Source organism: Oreochromis niloticus, linkage group LG4, assembly GCF_001858045.2.
Source record: "Oreochromis niloticus isolate F11D_XX linkage group LG4, O_niloticus_UMD_NMBU, whole genome shotgun sequence".
In the NCBI taxonomy this organism is placed as follows: Eukaryota; Metazoa; Chordata; class Actinopteri; order Cichliformes; family Cichlidae; genus Oreochromis; species Oreochromis niloticus.
The window spans coordinates 21,712,666-21,735,091 of record NC_031969.2 but is presented as its reverse complement, the minus strand read 5'-3'; the positions used below and the strand labels follow the sequence as shown (position 1 = coordinate 21,735,091).

The following is a 22,426-nucleotide window of genomic DNA, read 5'->3' as shown; positions in this document are numbered from 1 at the left end:
GGATGACTCCACTGTCACGGCATCATTAACTTGAATAAAGAAACATTAATATAAGATGTGATCTATAGATATCTAACAAGAACGGAACTTAAATGAAAAACACAAAACACTGGGCAGAACACCCTGATGCACAAAGGCAATCCATTTCTTCCACTTCTGCGAAAAGGCGTCTCCTTTAGACCTTTGGACTAAAGTCATCTTCTCATAAAGATTTCTCTTTATATAAAAGTTCTTTAATTACTCTGAGATACAGCACAGATTATCATTTGATCATTAAAAATGTGGAGGAGGGAGACTCTGCAGTCTATTACTGTAAGACATGGGACAGTTTCACAGCCCAACTTCTTTCTTAGAGTTAGACATGTATTGTCCCAGTATAATTGAATTTCATGGCATATCCAAAGATTTTGTGAATGGCATTTATATGACCACGCTGTTTCCTGCTGTTGTCATCCACACTGCTTGCTTTTATGGTCTATGAAACACACACAATCATTTTGTTCAAATAAATTCTCTCAAGTTTTTTGAGCTTGTGGGTCACCCACATAGAAGATCAATCGTCCGTTGCTATTTTTTATTTCTAGTTCTTTTTCGAATGTTGTTTTAACAAAGGTATTATTCCCTTTGTGCTTCTGTAGGCCTTGGTATAATTTTCCCATTTTTCTAAATATACGCTTCAATCAAAAATATATACATTATGATGCTAATAAAGAAACAAATGAAGAAAAAAGAAAAAAAAATACTATGATGATGTAATAGGGTGAAAGGAGGAGGCACAGCTCCTCCTCTTGTTAGTTGTATTAAATGGCTCCTCCAGCGACTTTTCTCGAAATCAGTTCTTAGTTCACATCGACATCATGCTGGTGACTCTCTGTGCTCTCATCACTGCTCTAACATGTAAACACTTTGACTTATATTTAACACATTTATTATAACTAACTAATCTCAGTATGTTTCTCTTGACTCCATGTCTTCTTGTTGTTTGCAGGTGTGAGTGGTGTGACCGTGGTGACACAGAAACCTGTTTTATCAGTGAGGAAAGGAGAGACAGCCACCATGGACTGTAACCTGGGGACTGTTACTGATGCTGCCTATTGGTATAAACAGATTCCAGGTGGAGTTCCTCAGTTTGTGCTGAAGATGTATCATAGCTATAGTTCTCCAAGCTATGGCTCTGGGTTCTCCTCTCCAAAATTCACATCTACTCATCAGTCAACAACAGATTATCGTTTGATCATTAAAAATGTGGAGGAGGGAGACTCTGCAGTCTATTACTGTCAGACATGGGACAGCAATGCTGCTGTATCACAGTGATTCACACTGTGACAAAAACCTCCTCACTGTTACTTCTGCTTTTTGTGCACAAACTCAGTGCACCATACAAACAATTAGTTCTTAAACATTGCTCTGTTAAATGTATTCATTGTATTTTTTTCACTTGCACTTTCATTTTAAATAAACAAAGCACCAAAATATACACACATTATTCACACATAAAACCTCACATCTTCAGTTTTTAACATTATTGTACTGAAAAACATTCTCAACATGTTAACTGGTTAATCTGATTTCAAGCCACAGTAAGAATAAAAACTGAGACCACACAAATCACCTTTATATTACAGTTCATTAATTTTACTAATTCATGCTTCACTAAAATTCAGTCAAAATAAAATAAGAATAAGATGTTAATGAGGTAGAAAGAGAATGTAAATATGCAGATCAGTGAATTTCTCTGTGTTTATTTATTTCTATTGTGTGTTTATTTATTTCTCTGCCTCTCTGCAGAGGCAGAGACTAAACACAGGCTGAGATAAACACTAAGGGAGGGAGAACTAAGATCACTAAAAACTTAAAAGAAAACCAAAATCAGCAACAGTAATCAAAGAATATAAATCCAAAACCTGAAAGACAAATACTGAGTCGCATGACATATACACTGATTAAGTCATTTATATTAGTTTTTCTAGAGCAAATACAAAGAAGATTATATGATATCATTGAGTTTGAAACAATAATGCTCATATAATGGCAATGTTCACTATATGAAATTATGAATTATTAATATCATGTCACGGCTAGACGGTCCTCACCGGTCGCCTTGCCAATTTTTGTTGTGTTTGTGTGTACTTTGTGGTGTTCTCCTCTCCATCCTGTGCTGTGTGTCTGTATGCTGGAACACGGACTTCCGGAAGCCGTGGCACGGAACGGCAGCTGACCCGGGGGGAGAATCCTGAGCTGGAATCACCGCACCTGTGCTTTATCATTTCGCCGGCTGCTACTAATCTGAAGCAAACCTATTTAATGGTGCGGTCGGGTCACAACCAACGCTGGAACGTTGAGCTAAACCGGGTAGCGTAGTCGCGATTAGCATACCTAGTTTGTGAAGGAGTGAGAACGTTTTCGTGACCGTGTGTGTGTTTTTCTCATCTGCCTCCAGGATCCAGGGATCGGAGGAGGAGCGGGCACAAAAGGAGTTGTTTTGGATTATCACTGCACTGTCACCACGGGGAGAGGTCACCGTATCACTGCACCGCTCTTTTGGATTACAGACTCGAACTGTTGCCTTATTTTTCACTGTGAATAAAATTCACTGCCACGCTGCAAGGAGTCTCGCACCTGAGTCCTTTAACTCAATTCTCCATGACATATCAGTAATTTAGTTTCAGTCTTTTATAAACAAAAGCTGTTTTGCTGAATCTCCTCCTCTTTCAGTTCTGCTCCTCTGTGTCTTTAAAAGCTTCACTATCTCTTCTCTTCTCACTACAGCCCCTCTCATCTTTCAGGTGGACAGCTTTACCACCTACTATCATCATGCTGGGGACCCTCTGTGCTCTCATCACTGCTCTAACGTGTAAGATGTTTTTCTTATTGATTTTAAAATCTGTATATTTTGAGGTAAATCTTTCACTCATTTTTTTTCTCTGTTTCTTGGCAGATGTTGACACAGTGATAGAGTTGACCCAAGCACCTGCTGTCCACACAGTTTCTCCAGGTCAACAAGCTGTTCTCAACTGCAACATAGAGAGATATGATGGAATTATGTTAACTGGTATAAACAGGATTCCTCAGAAAGTTTTCACTATTCTGGCAGCTCACTTGAATTTGGAAAAGGATTCTCCTCTGACGGATTCAACTCTAAATCCTCATCAAACATTGACTACCAGTTCATAATTAAACAGGCAGAGACAGGAGACTCTGCAGTGTATTACTGTCAGACACGGGACAGCGCTAACAGTGGGGTATCACCAGTGTTGGGCAAGTTACTTTGAAAAAGTAATTCAATTATAGTTACTAGTTACTTCTTCAAAAAAGTAACTGAGTTAGTAACTGAGTTACAATATTCTAAAAGTAATTAATTACTTGAAAAGTAACTATGGCGTTACTTTAAAGAAAACGTTTAACCCTCTGGGGTCCAGGGTATAATTGGCCAGTTTTTACTACTTTTGATTTTCCCTCCCTTTAAAAACTATTTACTTTGCCTTGTTTGGTATCATCCTTTTTAGCACAACCTCACGTGCCTGAATTTACAGTTGTTTTCATTTTGACATACTGTATTAACACAATTGATCTAAAATCAGACAAAAAACATAAAATCACAGTAGAAAAAGTTATATTTTTACTGTAACAACCATAAACATGTTTAATGAATCATATTTCACAACTTTAAATGCAAATATTAATTGTCAATTTTAAAATCCTATACACAAGTTTTGCAAACAACAAAGTTATTTGCATCCATTTACCTTTTACCCTTTTTTAAAATAACAATTTCAAACTATTTACAGAACAATCAGCTGTTCTGCATTCAATAAGATGCCACACAAATTATTTGTGCCACTCCAAAAAAATCATTTCTGTCCACTATAAAGGAGAACATCACAGCCTGATACCTGCAGGTCTGACAGCAGCTGGTGTATCACTCCTGTTTCTACCTGGAGACAGCAGTCGCCTCATTGTTCTGACACACAACACAAAACTATCCACAACACTACACACTAACTACACAAGACAACACATTAACTACACACTCCAAACACGCTAAACATCACAAATCTCACATCTCAAAACTCTCTTTCTTTCTCTCTCTCGCCGTCAGTCTTAAAACTTCCCCTGTTTTGTTTTGTTTTGTTTTTTTGCTCATAAGCAGAGAGTGCTTGCGAGCGCTAACGTGGCGAAACTATTGAGGAAAAAATGCCGCGTATATATTGTTTATCATGACTCTGGTTTTACGTGGCCTATCAACACAATTTAAAAACTGGTATATATCACCTTGTTGCTTTGTCTTTAAGTGGTGATGTGATTGACTTACCACGACTACTTTATTCTTCCTCAGTCAAACAGCAGCACTCATGCCATTGTTTTGCCCCCTGAGCTCCAGGTGTTGTGCTAGACAGTGATCGTGATTACTGTCTGCGGGAACGCGCAGCTGCTTAAAGCCGTAGCGTCCAGATTACAGCTGCTTCGGTGCAGCTGATATAAGATGCGGTAAGCTGAACACAGCTTCAACCGTCTGTTTGTTGAAAAATAGTAACAGACCGCGTTTCCTTGTTAGTAACTGTAACGCCGTTGTAACGATAGGAATAGTAATTAGTTAGATTACTTGTTACTGAAAAAAGTAACGCCGTTTGTAACGCCGTTATTCCCATCACTGGGTATCACAGGGATTCACACTCTGACAAAAAAACCTCCACATAGATCCTTCTTCTTTTTGATGCAACCTGATAAAAGGCACCTCTAGCAAACACACCTTCAAATAGTGTGTTATTTGTTTGTTTGTTTTTTCTTTTAATATTCATAATTGAAATCATGAACAAAGCAAACAGGGGAAAATCCACATGTTATTCAGCCACAACTACTCATATACACAACCATATACAAAAAAGCAGACCTACATTGTATGCATGTACGTATAAGTAATATAAATTTAGACACCAGACTCAACTCTTAAATAGTTATAAACATACATCCAGCATCATTAAATGTAAGAAAAGAAGAAAATGTGTGATGTGTGACGATAAGGACATTTGCATTTAAACTAAAACTGTTCAAGGAACTGCCTGTAATGATTCAAGTCTCTGATGGAGCTACTCAGCATGTAGAGAGTTTTCAATGAGGATAATTCACTTTACTTTGTAACAGGATCCTCATCAGACTGACTAAATTTGACATCATAATTAGACGTAGATTAAGAGTTAAAAGGAGGAGACTAAGCATTGTACTGCACTGAAACATAGACTCTATTAAGTAAAACATAACACAATCATGAATACTGAGACAAAAAACAAACAAAACAAAACCGAGTGACACTACAGCTTTTATGAATCCTGAATAGTTAACACTTCCAACCATTAACTGTAGAACAAAACACATAAATACAAAAATGAATATGAGTGTCTAAAACTAAAATGTTTTAGTAAATGCAAATTAGTCAGTCCTCTAATTGTTGTGTTTAACTCTCAAGATGTAGATAAAATACGCCTGTATTTGTTTTTGTGAATCAGGGGAACTATATCAAAACGCCTGAATCACAGTGATTTCATTTGTGAGAAATATCACAAAACTCATGTGGCTCAAGTTTGCAAACAAAAATGGAGCCCACACAGTCCTAGTACTAAAATTATCCTCTTTATTCGAACTCTTTGTTCAGTTGTTCAATATTCATAAATGGCGCAACATTTTATGAAATGTTCTCCTAATCCTAAACACTCTGGTTTCATGTGACTTTACAGAGAAGTTCATACATTTCAAGGTTGTTGGTTATGTAATTATAACAGTTAACTGTAAGGGTTAGCGGGATTCTGCTTTTTTTTTTTTGTCCAAACATAAAAAATGGTAATGATAAAAGCATCAGTAATAAACCTGAAGGACATAGCAACCATCCTTCCATACATCTTCTTCCACTTATCCGGGGCTGGGTCGCGGGGGCAGCAGCCTAAGCAGAAGACCCCACACCTCCCTCTCCCCAGCCACCTCCTCCAGCTTCTCTGGGGGAGCATCAAGGTTTTCTGAGGCAAGCCGAGAGATATGCATGTCCTGGGTCTGCCCCTGGGAATCCTCCCAGTCAGACATGCCTGGAACACCCCACCCAGGAGACATAGCAAACAATTTTTCATAATAAAATGCAGTAGCAGAATTTTAAGGGAGAGGAGGGAGACATCACAATTACCAATATGAATTAATACAAACAGAATTACCCTCCACTCAACAGAAATTACCCAAACATCACAAACTATGCAGGTTTAGCTCCTCCTCCTGTCAGTCTCTCTGAGTTTCTGTCACATATTTAATGGTTCACACCTCCTCTCCTCCTACAGAAGCAGTGCTATCTCTTTCTAAGTCACAGGTCTCAACACACACTGACAACATGCTGCTGACTCTCTGTGCTCTTATCACTGCTCTAACATGTATGGTACCTCATTTATACTTCAGATTAGTAGTTATTTGTTGGATTCATATGTGCTTGTATTTCTCTTGACTCCATGTCTTCTTGTTTGCAGGTGTGAGTGGTGTGACGGTGGTGACACAGAAACCTCCTGTTGTATCAGTGAGGAAAGGAGAGACAGCCACCATGGACTGTAACCTGGGGACTGTTGATACCTTTGTCTTTTGGTATAAACAGATTCCAGGAGGAGTTCCTCAGTATGTGATGTGTTTTCATTATGGCAGTACTCGTCCATGCTATGGCTCTGGGTTCTCCTCTCCCAAATTCACTTCTACTCATCAGTCAACAACAGATTATCGTTTGATCATCAAAAATGTGGAGGAGGGAGACTCTGCAGTCTATTACTGTCAGATATTGGACACCTCTGCTAACAGTGTGGTATCACAGTGATTTACACTGTGACAAAAACCTCCTCACTGGTACTTCTGCTTTTTGATGCTATCTTTTTCACATCCTCACAAAAGACCCATTCGACAAACTCAGTGTGAACCCATCACCTTCAAATAGTGTGTTTATTGTTATTTTTTTTAAATTTAATGTTCATCAATGAAAACTCAACATTTTCAGACACTCTGCTAATAAATACTGAATTACTTTTTTTGATATATTTTTACATTCATCACTGAAAGTATAAAATATCGAGGAATATGATGACACCAACAACACAAATTGCCATATATATGTACACAATTATGCGCATTTTAAATTATGTGCATCTAACTTAATAAAACCAATTATGTGTGTGTTTTTAAATGAGCAATTTAACAAACAGTTTCCTAAAACTCTGATAACTGTCACATTCTAGCTGCAGTAAATGACATTAATCAACCTAAATGGATACTGATAAAGTTGCATAATGAAGTTAAAAATGTTTCACATGAAATAAAAATGCAGCTAAATTGCATTTTATCTGTTGCTTCTCTTCTCACTACAATCGTTTTCACATCTCAGCTGAATATTAAAGGATGTTTACACCTCACACTGACAACATGCTGGGGACTGTCTGCTCTCTCATCACTTCTCTAAAGTGTAAAACGTTCTTCTCATCTGTTTCATAGCCCATCTTTTTGGAGAAAGACATTTCACTCATGTTCTTTCTGTGTTTGTTGGCACATGTTAATGCAGCGGAAGTGTTTATCCAGATACCTGCTGTCCACAAGGTTTCTCCAGGTCAAGAAGGTGTTCTCAGCTTCATCATGGTTCAGTTATGTTAGATGGTCTAAACATGTTCCTGGATGGGGTTCCTCAGTTTTGTCATTCTGGCAGCTCACTTGGCTTCCCAGAGGTGGGATTTAACCAAGTACAAATACTTACTGTACTTAAGTACAAAGTTTTCAACTAGCTGTTCTCAACTGCAACATTGAGAGAGATGATAGGAATTCTGTTGGCTGTATAAACAAGTTCCTGGAGAAAATCATCTGTATGTTCTAAGATTTCTCCATTCTGACAGCTCACCCAGCTTTAAAATAATATTATCCTCAGAAAGATTCAACTATACGTCCTCATCAAACATTAATTACCATTAAACTATCAAGCTTGCAGAAATAGAAGACACTGTACATATCACAGTTGTTCACAATGTGTCAGAAACCTCTTGAGCAGGACATATGCTTTCTTAGATTCATTCACTTGAGTATAGTCCAATCAAGAAAATGCAGAGTAACGTACAACTTTCAGATAATGTCTTATTTAACACTGGATTGCTCATTTTTTAAATTCTTTTTAAACCTTTAACCTGCTCAAATACAACATTAAAAAAGCTGAAAGCTTTTATGTCAGCTGGTACAAACAGGTTCCTGGTTCTTCTCCTCAGTTCTGAGATTTGATCATTCTCACAGGTCAACTGTCTTTTCAGCGGGATTCTCCTCAGACAGATTAATATCTAAATCCTGACCAAACACTGATTTCAAGTCTATTATCAATCATGCAGAGACAGGAGACTCTGGAGTGAGTTCCTGTCAGACATGGGAAGACTCTCCCAACAAAGCTGCATCATAGTGAAGCAGACTGTGGCCAAAATCTTACTGAGAGACATTACAGCTCTGATTAATACTGGCCAATAATGAGGACTTTATTAAATCTTGCATAAAACAAGTGACATGAAGGAATAAACATGACTACACACAGAGAGAGACAGTAATTAAAACACTTTCACATTGTTGTAAAATACAAACAGATTAATGAAGGCAATGAGATGTTGACAGTGAAAGTTGGTCTCTACAGGATGTTTCAGTTCCTCTCCCCTCATCAGTGACAGTCAGGAGGTTTTTGTACAGTCATGTATACAAAATGAATCACTGTGGTATTCGGACAAGGCACCAAGCTGATTGTGACAAGTAAGTACTTTTAAACTGATCATAAAACAAGAGAGATTTTGCAAAAATCTGCTGATGACTACTTAATTCAGTACGTTTCTTGTTCTGCATCATTTTTTATGAATTTGTACAATCTGAAATAGTTTCAGGTTGTCGTATGTACAGGAGACATGAATTACTTATATTTCAAAATTCTGAAAATGTGTCAAACCAAATTTTGAATATTTTATATAAATGTTGTTCACTGAAAATTATGTGAAATATGTTGTTGTTCACTCTTATTATTATCATAATATTTTAATTGACTTTTAGGTTACCATTTTAGGTCTTTTTTCTTTTTCTTCAATAGTAGTTAACAGTGTTAAAGTTAAAAAATAACTTTAAGTCATTAGGAACTGGCCTAACAGTTTTCTTTGACATGACATTCTATATATTTATGCAAATCACATTGTTATCTTCTAATTTCATAATAAATGTTATGTTTATTCCATATTGACTGTTCGTGATTTCTTCTTCTTTCACTTCATCAGACTTCATCTCTAATTTCCTTCTATCCTGTCATTTATCTTTTGTTGTTTTCTGATCATCCTTCATGTATTTTCAGGCTCCAGCCTCCCTCCTCCTGTCCTGACAGTCTTCCCTCCGTCCAGTGCTGAGCTCCAGGCCAACACAGCTTCTCTGGTCTGTCTGTCCAGTCAGTCTGTGCCTTTTGCAGATGTGAGCTGGTTGGCTGGTGGGAGTCCAGTGAGCAGTGGGATCTCTACCAGCACTGCTGTTCAGAGACCAGACCAGACTTACCAAATCAGCAGCTCTCTGACCATCCAGACATCAGACTGGAACATGGATAAGGTTTATACATGTAAAGTGTCTTTGGGCTCACAGACTTCAGAGAAAACCATCAAGAAGTCAGAATGTCCCACTGAATAGTGGAGGACCAGAATGTGCATTTAAAATCTGCTTCTTTACTGCTTGTGCTGTTTGCTCATTACAAAAGAATCCGCTCATAAGCACATTACTTTTAAAATGTAGTTTTTCCATAGTAAAACATAAGTAAGTAAGTAAATTCTGAAATACACGCTATGAACATTAGAGAGCATCATTAAGTAAGAGAAGTCAAGTGTCACTGGTTTAAAATGTTGTTTGTAAGCTTCAGTAATATCCTCACACTTATTGAAGCATCACCTTTAAACTCCTCCCTCTCTTCCTGCCCAGCATGCACCTGCAGGTCTTAGTTCTCAAGTCTCATTCATAACCTCATGTTATAAATAAACTGCCCCCCCCCCCAAAAAAAAAAAAAAAAAAATCTTCTGGCTGTTGTGGCATGTCACCAAATGTTTTCACAGAAAAAAGTCAGAAAAAAAAAATCTGTCCAAAAATGGTGAAATACAGAGAGCTGAAGCTGAAATTTTGCACTTAATATCACTTGTTGAGGAACTTTGTGTTAGGGTACCTGGGTCATCGACCCAGAGTTTTGAGTTTTGCATTACTATTGAGCTTTGATTTTGATATTGTTTATCATTTCTAGTCTTTTGGTTTCTTTGTTGGAGTTCTCTGCCTTATGGTTTATGTCTCTGTGTTCCATAGTTGCTCTGTCTCCCCTGTCAGCTGTATCCCCTTGTCAAGTCCGCGTGTCTGTGTTATGTTTCCTGTTTTACTTTGAAAGTCCATGTCTCATGTTAATGTATCTGGTTTTGCTTCCCTTGTCTTGTTAGCCCTGATTTGTCCCAGCTGTGTTTCCCTCCTGTCTCCCATTCCCTGACGGCTCCATCTATGTATTAAGTCCTGTGTTTTCTTTGGTCTGTGTCGCAATCTCCATTCTCCCATGCTGTCCGTCCGCCTGCCCGCCGGCCGTATTTCCAGTTTAGCCAGCCTTCAGTTTTTGTCACTCAGTAATAAATCTTTGCTTTAAGTCTGCACTTTTGGGTCCATCATTCCTCCTATCCTGCCTGCACACAGCCTAAACATGACACTTTGGAATATAATTTAAAATAGCCAAATTTAAATATAACCAATCAGATTTTTCTTGTATTTTTTACTTTTTATTTAGCAACTTTTAATTTTGATTAAACTGTTTGTTCGTAACAATGAAGGAGACAGCATCTCCGTCAGCTGTCATGATGCAACTGCTGTGACAAATTTTGACATAATTATATCATTTTTATTTTCCTGCTGAATCTTAATGGTTTATCACAGGCTGGGAATTTCAAGCTGCAAACTGTTTCTGTTTTTAAAAAACTGTTTTTATACATCACATTTGTAAACAGGCCCATTTTGTTTACAGATATTTAGTTATTTAATTAGATGATCCCACTGTTGTGCAAAGTCACCACAAAGTTTGACGTGTGAGAGAATAACTTGCTGTGAAAATGATTTTTTTACAGAGCTAAAGCTGAAATTGTAAACTTTATGTTGCGTCAGAATATGCTAATCTAATTATAGTTTTTAAATACAATACAAGTTAAAAGTATAAAATATAACCAACCATGGAGAAAGAATGGCTATTAACCATTCCAAAATAATAAGAAAAACGATATATACAAGACATATTATTATTGTTATTAATATTAATAACACAGGCAAGCGAAATAAAAAAAAAACTCCAATGCTCCTCCTCCTGTTAGTTGTATTAAATAGCTCCTCCACCATCATCTCTCCACTCAGTTCTTAGACCACTCAGACAACATGCTGGTGACTCTCTGTGCTCTCATCACTGCTCTAACATGTAAAGAGTCTAAAATATACTGTAGAAAAGACTGTTAGATTTAAATGTCAGCGTGTTTCTCTTGACTCCATGTCTTCTTGTTGTTTGCAGGTGTGAGTGGGGTGACGGTGGTGACACAGAAACCTCCTGTTTTAACAGTGAGGAAAGGAGAGACAGCCACCATGGACTGTAACCTGGGGACTGTTACTAACTATGTTGCTGCCTGGCATAAACAGATTCCAGGAGGAGTTCCTCAGCATGTGCTGTATTTTTATCATAGCTATAGTTCTCCATACTATGGCTCTGGGTTCTCCTCTTCAAAATTCACATCCACTCATCAGTCAACATCAGATTATCGTTTGATCATCAACAATGTGGAGGATGGAGACTCTGCAGTCTATTACTGTCAAACATGGGACGGCTCTGCTAGCAGTGGGGTATCACAGTGATTCACACTGTGACAAAAACCTCCTCACTGATACTTCTGCTTTTTGATGCTCTTTCACATGCTGAAAACAAGACACATCCGAGAAACACACTGAAATCCCACCACCTCCAAATACTGTGTTATTCTTTTTTTTAATTAATTTTAATATTCATCATTGAAAATATGAATAAAGCAAGCAGAGGAATATAGAGATATTATTCAGCCAAAACAAGTCAGAAGTGAACTAATACTGCATATAACTAAAAGTTATCTATAAGTAATAGAAATTTAGTAAACACCAGTCTCAGCTCTTAAATAGTGATGACTATACATCCAGCAGAAATAAATATAAGAAAGGAAGAAAACGTGTGATGTGTGCGGATAAGGACATTTGCATTTAAACTACAACTGTTCTGAATTTGTTGAGACTTGTTCTACCTCATGTTCTTATAAACTTTACTGTTTATTCTTTTCACATAAGTCCTGCTCACATTTCAGCTAGAAAGAGATTGGTGTTAACACTTAAAACTGTCAATAATCAGTTATATAATATTTATTCCCTTTACAACAGTATTTTCATGAGCAATATGTCATGACAGCCATAAGTGTGTCGGTTGAACATGAGCCAGAAACATTTAATTGATGTTATTTGCATTAGAAATTATTTTTTAATCTATGAATGAAAATCATTTTGTTGAATCTCCTCCTCCTTTGGTTTGCCTCTCTTCTGTGTCTTTATAAGTGTCAGTATCGCTTCACTTCTCACTATAATCCTACTCACATCTCAGCTGAACAGTAAAGATCATTTACACATTACACTGACAACATGCTGGGGACCCTGTGCACTCTCATCACCAGTGTTGGGCAAGTTAATTTGAAATAGTAATTCAATTATAGTTACTAGTTACTTCTGCAAAAAAGTAACTGAGTTAGTAACTGAGTTACAATATTCTAAAAGTAATTAATTACTTGGAAAAGTAACTATTGCGTTACTTAAAAAAAAACAAAGAACGTTTAACCCTCTGGGGTCCAGGGTATAATTGGACATTTTTTTTACTACTCTTGATTTTCTCTCCACATTTTACCTTTAAAAACTATTTACTTTGCCTTGTTTGGTATCATTCTTTTTAGCGCAACCTCACATGTCTGAATTTAAAGTTATGTTCTCATTTTGTCATACTGTATAACCAGAATTGATCTAAAATCAGACAAAAAACATAAAATCACAGTAGAAAAAGTTATATTTTTACTGTAACAACCATAAACATGTTTAATGAATCATATTTCATAACTTCAAATGCAAATATTAATTGTCAATTTTAAAATCCTATGCACAAGTTTTGCAAACAACAAAGTTATTTGCATCCATTTACTTTTTACCCCTTTTTAAAATAACCATTTCAAACTATTTACAGAACAATCAGCTGTTCTTCAATAAGATGCCACACAAATTATTTGTGCCACTCCAAAAAAATCATTTCTGTCCACTATAAAGGAGAACATGACAGCCTGATACCTGCAGGTCTGACAGCAGCAGGTGTATCACTCCTGTTTCTACCTGGAGACAGCAGTCGCCTCATTGTTCTGACACACAACACAAAACTATCCACAACACTACACACTAACTACACAAGACAACAGATTAACTACACACCCCAAACACGCTAAACATCACAAATCTCACATCTCAAAACTCGCTCTCTCTCTTTTCCTGCTCTCTCTCTTTTTCTCTCTCCCTCTCTCTCTCTCTCTCTCCCTCTCTCTTTCTCTCGCCATCACTCCTAAAACTTTTTTTTGTTTTGTTTTTTTGCTCATAAGCAGAGAGTGCTTGCGAGCGCTAACGTGGCGAAACTATTGAGGAAAAAACGTCGCGTATATATTGTTGATCATGACTCTGGTTTTACATGGCCTATCAACACAATTTAAAAACTGGCACCTTGTTGCTTTGTCTTTAAGTGGTCATGTGATTGACTTACCACGACTACTTTATTCTTCCTCAGTCAAACAGCAGCACTCATGCGATTGTTTTGCCTCCTTAGCTCCAGGTGTTGTACTAGAATTACTGAGCCTTTTTTCCCTGGTGCAAGTCCCTACTACTAGATTTACTAGCCTGCGCAAATTTGCGTAAATTCCCCCCGACCTTAACACCTCTTGGCACCCCACTGAGATTTTCACAGGTCTTCAGCTCCATTGTTGTCCTGCTTTTGTTGTGCAAACACACCCTCCCCCAACCCCTAACCATGAGAGATTCAGGTCTTTCCTTCCCTGCAAGGCTACTTTCCTTCCTTACCTGCAGCGTACTATACACCATGGTAGTTCTTGTCAATCCTTGTCACTACATTGGATGCCTGGCCATAAACATATATACACAGAGTTGTACATATATTTATATATTTATATAGCCACACCTTATATAATATGCATAAAGTCTAGTTATACGCACAGACACATCTATATCATTCATAGATAGACAGATAGATAGATGTGTGTGTGTGTATATACATACACCAATATTTTTGAATACTCGTGTCCATATATATGTTTCCAGATTGTTTGTATAGTGCACTTTCTATACCGTGCTCTGTCCACTTTTTTGCAATGACAATGCAGATTTTCCACTTGTGGGACAAATAAATGCAGATTTGCTGTGTGTGTGTGTGTGTGTGTTTGTGTGTGTGTGTGTTTGTGCAACATTGGCATTTGTTTACTCAGATCCAAGGCAAGACAAACCTCTGTGTTACAACCTACATACAAAAGACAGACATTCACAATATATGGGTACACAAGTCTGTTTTATTTCAAAGTGTTTCAAACTTTACAGCGTTTGCAGACCCAGTGTCCATCATCCCTGCATTTGGCACAGGTGAATTTCTGACATGTTGCACAGGTAAACCTGCTGCGATTCCTGTTGCAGCTCTCTTGCACCTGGCACTGCGTTGTCTTTACAGTCCCTGGCACAGCAGCTGCAGTAGCCTGCCTCTGTGCTAATATTTCCTTGTGCTGCATGAATCGGCAACGAAGTTGCTGAGCTAGAAGACTCAGAAACAATCTTCTTTTGCCTGTCCACCCTGTACATGCCTTGTACAAAATGTAGGCATTCACTGCCGCCAGGTCCAGCATATTGTAGAAAACCGCTACTGGCCACCTGCGTGTTGCTGATCTTACGGAATACATCCGTGCCATTTGGTCCAACACGTCTACACCACACTGTAAAAGCAGAGAGAGAGAGTCATGAGTATATGTTTTTTTCTATAGGCCTGTATAGCACACATCAGAAAACATTGTAGCACTGGTGTAAAATTGTACACACATTCACATACCTTCATGTGGTTATAGTCTGTTATCGTGTTGGGTTTCCTCTTTCTGTCGTCACCGATCGTCACGTCTTGGTGCATGGAACTTAGAACACACACAGTCTTGTTGTTTTTAGGTGCATAAATTGTCAAGGAGACACTGCCACTTCTAAGCACTGAAGTGGAGAATACCTCTCGCTTTGCAGTATCTTTTGCAAGTTGAGGAAGTTCACGCTGGACTTTATTCACCGTGCCCAGTAACGTTGTTTTGCGCTGCAGCAGTCTGTGCAACAGTGACAGTGAAGTAAAGAAATTGTCCGTTGTGACATTGTGTATGAATGTGAGAGTGAATGAATAATGGCATTGTAAAGCGCTTTGGGTGCCTTGAAAAGCACTATATAAATCCATTCCATTATTATTATTATTTCTCCCGTCATCCAAAAACAGCTCCATCAGTTTCATGACCACGTTCTCTGCCAGCCTCTCTCCCTTCTGACGACTGGGGTCTTTTCCCAAGTAAGGAGATGCACTGCAGACATATTTGGTGTCCAAATCCGTGGCCATCCAGAACTTGATCCCAAATTTGTCTGGCTTGGTTGCGATATACTGTGTGAATGGACAACGAACCTTGGTAGGGAACAGCTGTTCCCTACCAAGCGTTTCTTGCAGCTGGCAACAACGGTCGTGCATTCAGTATAGCTGTGACTTCCGCAAGAAATGTGGTCAAAATCTCATGAGTAAGTTGAAGCATTTCTACCAGGCATTTCTGAAAGTTGTAACACAGAGGTTTGGCCTGCCTTGGATCTGAGCAACTCTGAGTGAGCAAATGCAAATGTGCCAGGCCTCAAGGATAATGGGTGGTTTGCACAACAAAAGCTGGAGGAGAAACAAGCTGACGACCTGTGAAAATCTCAGCAGGGGTGCTTAACACCTCGGGACTTGCACCAGAAAATAAAAAAGCCAGTAATTCTAGGGGGTGTTGGGTTTAGGGAAGTTACGCAAATTTGCGCAGGATAGTAAACCTAGTGCTAGACAGTGATCGTGATTACCGTCCGCGGGAGCGCGCAGCTGCTTAAAGCTGTAGCGTCCAGATTACTTACAGCTACTTCCGTGCAGCTGATATAAGATGCGGTAAGCTGAACACAGCTTCAACCGTCTGTTTGTTGAAAAATAGTAACGGACCGCGTTTCCTTGTTAGTAACTGTAACGCCGTTGTAACGATAGGAATAGTAATTAGTTAGATTACTCGTTACTGAAAAAAGTAACGCCGTTAGTAACGCCGTTACTTGTAATGCCGTTATTCCCATCACTGCTCATCACTGCTCTAACATGTAAGATCTTCTGTTTTAGGGTGTATATTTTTGGAGGTAAGCTTTTCATTCATGGGTTTTTTGTGTGTGTGTGTTTCCTGGCAGATGTTGATGCGGTGATCGTGTTGACCCAAACACCTGCTGTCCACACAGTTTCTCCAGGTCAACAAGCTGTTCTCAACTGCAACATAGAGAGATATGATAGGAATTCTGTTAGGTGGTATAAACAAGTTCCTGGTGAGGCTCCTCAATATGTTCTAAGATTTCATCATTCTGACAGCTCACTCAGCTTTGGAACAGGATTCTCCTCAGACAGGTTCAACTCTAAATCCTCATCAAATATTGATTACCAGTTCATTATCAAGCAAGCAGAAACAGGAGACTCTGCAGTGTATTACTGTCAGACATATGATGACTCTGCTTCTGCGCACGTATCACAGTGATTCAGGCTGACAAAAACCTCCTCAGTATTACTTCTGCTTTTAGAAACGCTTTCATATGCAGATAATATATATATCCAATGAACTAAGTGTAACCCACTATCTTTAGACTGTGTTTTTAAACACTGGAATGTTGTTGGTGTTTTTTTTTTTTTATTCACTTTAACCTTGATTATTAAAAGTATAAAAAGAAAAGTACTGAAAAATACATCTCATTCACTAACATTGGCCCAAATTATAATATGTAAAAAGACATAAACCAAACTATCCAACATACGGTATTTTATGTTTTTGCAAGTTATTTTTAAATAATAAAAATTTTATAGACTACTCTCAGCTCTTTCATGGTTATAATTGTTTAATTGTTACATTCCAGCTGCAGTAAATTTGACAGTAACCAGATTGCACAAATCTGTCAGACAGAAAGAATCAATAGAAATATACACTGGATTCATCAAAGACACATTTTTAAATAGAGAAGCAAATTCTCATTTCATTTGCTATATAGAGATGTGTTTATGATGTTTGTCTTAATTGTACACACATTTATATTTATACATTACATGTGTACATTTACATGTGTACATGTTCTGATTTTGACATGGTTACATATATAAATGTCGATGTTTTTGCTTTTGAAACTGTAATAACATATATTTTTTTTAACCTTTCTAGTTGGTTTTCCCTCATTTACTGAAGGCTAGGACTTCCTAGCTTCTGATTAGTGAGTGAAATCATGTGGGGAGTCCAAACAAGAAACTTAAGTTGTTGAAGTGTGCCAAGAACAAAGGTGCTGCTAAGAAAGATATCCATCTCCATCTGGGTGTTTATAATAGTTCAGACAGATTTAGTACCATATAATGAACCTTCATGTTAGATGTTTATAAGCCAGAAAGAAAATCTAGAAATCTGAAGACAAGAACACTAGAGATTTCATTCTTTTACAACCTTTTTTCAATAACATTATTTATGCAAGTCAGGTCTTTAAAATATGACCGTGAACTAGTAACACTGAAGGTGTGATTTACTACACTAAGTGTAAATATAGTTGAGATTGAAATGACTCTGTTATAGATACAGAGAGACTTCACTAAAACACAATTAGGTCACACATTATTATAATTACACATTATTAAGCATTAGTAAGCTACTAGTAAATACTTATTAGTCATTTATATATATACACAACCAGTCAAAAAGTTTTAGAACACCCCAATTTTTCCAGTTATTAATTGCAATTTAGGTCATTCAAGCCTAACCTCTAGCAGTTCACCACTTACCTTTCTACCATTTCAAGGTAAGTGGTGAACTGCTAGAGGTTAAATAAAAGGTAAGGTTACCCAAAACTGAAAAATAATGTACATTTCAGAACTATACAAAAAGGCACAGGCACTGGAAACACAGCAATGGATCAATGGAGGTTGATCAAGCCTTGAAAGCTTGTGCTACTAATTCCTACAGGTGTTCCAACCTTTCTGGATTACTTACAACCAGTGTTGGGAAGGTTACTTTTAAAATGTATTCCACTACAGATTACAGAATACATGGCCCAAAATGTATTTTGTAACATATTCTGTTAAGTTACTCAATGAGATTAACGTATTCTGAATACTTTGGATTACATTATATTATCATGCTGTTTACAACTACATGAATGTACTATTGCTGTGTGATTTATTACTATTACTGAAGGTTACTCGCCATTTTTGCAGCGATCTCGTATAGAAAACTATTCTGCGCTTATATAAAACAGGTCCGCAGGACCTCTGGCTAATACGTCAGGTTCCGTGTCGGGCTCGTAGCTGAAAACTAGCTTTACTTTGTTGTCTCGGGTCAACTTTGCTAGCAAGAGACAGAGAGAGGCGTTGAAAGGCTGCTCCAATGGAACTTACTGTTTCTTAGAAAAACACGAACATGGTGTACAGTCTTAATAGCTTACTTACAACTGGGCTCGTCAGGCACTCTTTTTGGCTGCAGTGGTTATTATTGTATTTTCATGCTTCCATCTCCCATCTATGGAAGGCTGTTTCCATCACCAAAAAGAAAAGTATCCATAAGTCAAAATTTTGGGTTATCGTTCTCGAAATTTCCACTTATGAACTCGAAATTTTGATTTATTAGCTCAAAATTCAGAATCAGAATTAGAAAGACTTTATTTATCCCCAAAGGGCAATTAACATAAAACAGAGCAGCATAATGTTGAAGATAAGGACAATAAGAACAGGCAATAAGAGTGAGATAATAAATACACAGAATATACAGAATATACAGTTTTAAAATTACACAGTTTTAAAATTAAAGTGACTGAAAGGTGAATAAATAACTGTAAGTGACTAAAAGTGAATAAAGTGTCGGTAGTATAAAAAGAGTGTAGAGTAGTATATGTTTCTTGTGTGGGAAATGGTCTTATCTGCTGGAGTTAAAAAGCAGAGTGGCTTTCGGGACAAAGGTGGCTCTCCTCCTCTCAGTCCTGCAGGAAATGCAGTGGCGGCAGCGCCCAGAGGGGAGCCATTGAAAATACTTTGAGAAAAGTAGCTTGAAATTTCAAGTTAGCTCTGCCAATCAGTAATCTACGTGTCATGGTTCTGGGTCATATTACCCAGCTTTTTTTAGTTATATATTTAGTCTTATATTTTGGTATTTTTCTGTATTATGATTTATGTTCTGATTCTTTAAGTTGTTCTGTTTCGATTATTATTCTAGGTTTAGTTCAGTGTCAAGTTTGCGTCTTTGTGATTTGTTTCTTGTTTCCTGTTTTATTTTGATAGTCCCAGTCCTATGTCAGTGTATTCAGTTTTACTTCCCCCTGTCCCTTTAGCCCTAATTTCTCCCAGCTGTGTCTCCCTCCTGTTTCCTATTCCCTGATTACTCCACTGTGTATATAAGCCCTGTGTTTTCCGTTGCTCTCTGTTGTGTCATTAATGTCTGTTACCCTGTATGTGCTGTGTGTTTGTCGTGTTCCAGCTCCTCTGTTCTGAGTTTTGTTTTACTTTTGTGAGTTTTATTTTATGACAAGGTTTTTCCAGCAATAAAAGCTACGTTATTGTCATTGAGAGTCGTGCATTTTGGGTCCTTTTTCCCTGCCTGCACACAACCTATCATGACACTACGTGACTGACGTAATTTTCTTATTACCCGGAAGGATATGGCGCAGAGGAACACGCACTCAAAACCGGATCGCAACAAATTGGCGCTTTCGAGAGTACGTTTGCTGATAGTAAGGCCATGTGATTCAGCTAATAACACACAAACTTCTGCAACAGTTTTGGGAAGAACTTTCTGAAGAATATTTGATTTGTATTGCAGAAATAATGTCACGAGTGTGTTCAGCTATTATATCTGCCAAAGGTGGCTGCTTTGATGAGTCAAAAGTTTAGAATACATTTTAGTCTATAAATTGATTCCATGAGTTCTTTTTTTTTTTTTTTTAACTCCAAATGCTTATTTGTACTAAGCTTTTATTTTAGAGTGCAATGAGACATTAAACTGCATAATTGTCAATATAAAACTGGAAAATGGAGAAGTTCTAAAACTTTTGACTGGTAGTTTTTGTATATGCATTTGTTATCCTTTGAAATTCCTTATTAATAAACCTTTTAAAATAGTGAGTTGTCAGCCTCCTGCATTGGAGTCCTTAAATTATTGTTGCTGCAATTGACTGTTACAGTTTCTATAGTCTTGCATGAAGTATCAAGACATAATTTGGGAACCATTAATGGCTGAAGGTATCATTAAGGAATTTTTAATTATTAAAAAGTATATTGGAAAACATATCATTGTTATGAAATATAAGCAGACTGATGAGGTGCATGATATGTTGACAGTGAAAGTTGGCCTCAACAGGATGTTTCAGTTCCTCTCCCCTCATCAGTGACAGTCAGGAGGTTTTTGTACAGCCATGTATACAAACTGAATCACTGTGGTATTCGGACAAGGCACCAAGCTGATTGTGACAAGTAAGTGCTGTTTAAATTCATCCTGAAACATTAGAAAAATTCCGATAGTTTACTGAAAAGTTCTTAATTTAATATTTTTATTGTTCATAATCTTTTTTTTATATATTTATAGTATCTGATGCAGAGCCAACTTGTATTTTATACGTTAGACATGATTATGAGTTATATTAAAATCGAGAAATGTTTTCAATCAATTTAAAAAAATGTTGTTTACTGAAAAAGTGAAAAATTTTGTCATTCAATCTTGTTATTTTCAAAGCATTTTAATTTTTAAAAAATACATAAGTCTATTTTGTCTTTTCTCATTAAGAGTTTTACCTAATTTAAAATATTAATTTAAAGTACAAAATTTACTTTAAACCTGTCAACTTTGAAATTGAAGGGAATGACTTACATTGTATAACATATTGCTTGACATATACTCGAGAATTAAAAACAATAAATTCTCTTGAATATAAAATTAGGGCTTAATTTAGTTTTGTTTTATTTTTTAACATTTTTTAAAATCAGTTGAAAATGTGTGATTACCTGTTTATTTATTTGTTTTTACAGATAAACTGTTTATTTTGTTTGATTTTTATGGAACTTATTATGTTTATTCTGTATTAAATCTTGTTGATTTTTTTCATCACTTCTATTTTTATTACTTTAGTTCTATTTTTCCTGAACATTCTTCATGTATTTTCAGGCTCCAGCCTCCCTCCTCCTGTCCTGACAGTCTTCCCTCCGTCCAGTGCTGAGCTCCAGTCCAACACAGCTTCTCTGGTCTGTCTGTCCAGTCAGTCTGTGCCTTTTGCAGATGTGAGCTGGTTGGCTGGTGGGAGTCCAGTGAGCAGTGGGATCTCTACCAGCACTGCTGTTCAGAGACCAGACCAGACTTACCAAATCAGCAGCTCTCTGACCATCCAGACATCAGACTGGAACATGGATAAGGTTTATACATGTAAAGTGTCTTTGGGCTCACAGACTTCAGAGAAAACCATCAAGAAGTCAGAATGTCCCACTGAATAGTCGAGGACCAGAGCGTGCATTTAAAATCTGCTTCTTTACTGCTTGTGCTGTTTGCTCATTACAGTCTTTACATGTTAGAAATCAGAATAAAGCAAAACGTTTAAGTCATGTATTCATTTGCTGGTTTTTAACAAGTATTTTCAGGAATTCATGTTTTGCAATAAATTAATAAAAGCATTGGTTTAAAAAATGTGTTTTCTTTTTATTAAATAAGAAATTGTGTCACTGTTTTGTTAGTAACATAAATTTAAGATGACTGGAATGAACTGTTACATTTCACATAGAGGGAAAAAAACACTCATAAGCACACCATTTTTTAAATGTCTTCTTCCCATAGTTAAAACATAAATATATTCTGAAATACACGCTATGTAATATTTGAACACTAGAGAGCATCATTTAATAATTCTTCCTGAGTAACAGAGAGGGCAAGTGTCAAAGGTTTAAAATGTTGTTTACAGATTTGCAAATGAATCTTCACACTCAGTTAGTGAAGCATAACCTGTCTGCTCTTCTGTTTCTTCCAGG

The 22,426-nt window shown here is 37.1% G+C and overlaps 2 protein-coding genes and 1 long non-coding RNA gene across 4 annotated transcripts; all 3 read left to right on the top strand.

The window, feature by feature from the left end:
• Positions 1-825: 825 nt before the first annotated feature.
• On the top strand, positions 826-22,092 carry LOC100692240 (immunoglobulin lambda-1 light chain-like). The gene is made up of 5 exons (XM_025906305.1): positions 826-897; positions 989-1,302; positions 8,748-8,781; positions 9,365-9,714; positions 21,926-22,092. Exons 1-4 carry the CDS (start codon positions 858-860, stop codon positions 9,685-9,687), a joined length of 711 nt encoding a protein of 236 aa, XP_025762090.1. The 5' UTR covers positions 826-857; the 3' UTR covers positions 9,688-9,714; positions 21,926-22,092.
• Positions 2,077-2,607, top strand: LOC106098582 (uncharacterized). The gene is made up of 2 exons (XR_001224863.2): positions 2,077-2,352; positions 2,441-2,607. It is a non-coding gene; the product is annotated as an uncharacterized LOC106098582 (long non-coding RNA).
• LOC109201772 (immunoglobulin lambda-1 light chain-like) lies at positions 11,433-22,075 on the top strand. Of its 2 annotated transcripts, none has more exons than XM_025906290.1 (4): positions 11,433-11,482; positions 11,573-11,898; positions 20,854-20,887; positions 21,576-22,075. In XM_025906290.1, the coding sequence occupies exons 1-4, from the start codon at positions 11,443-11,445 to the stop codon at positions 21,896-21,898; spliced, it is 723 nt and encodes a 240-aa protein (XP_025762075.1). In that variant the 5' UTR covers positions 11,433-11,442; the 3' UTR covers positions 21,899-22,075. The 2 variants fall into 2 exon arrangements, with proteins under 2 accessions (XP_025762075.1, XP_025762076.1); XM_025906291.1 differs by lacking the exon at positions 11,573-11,898 and adding an exon at positions 16,597-16,922 and having other exon boundaries at positions 11,435-11,482.
• Positions 22,093-22,426: the final 334 nt, after the last annotated feature.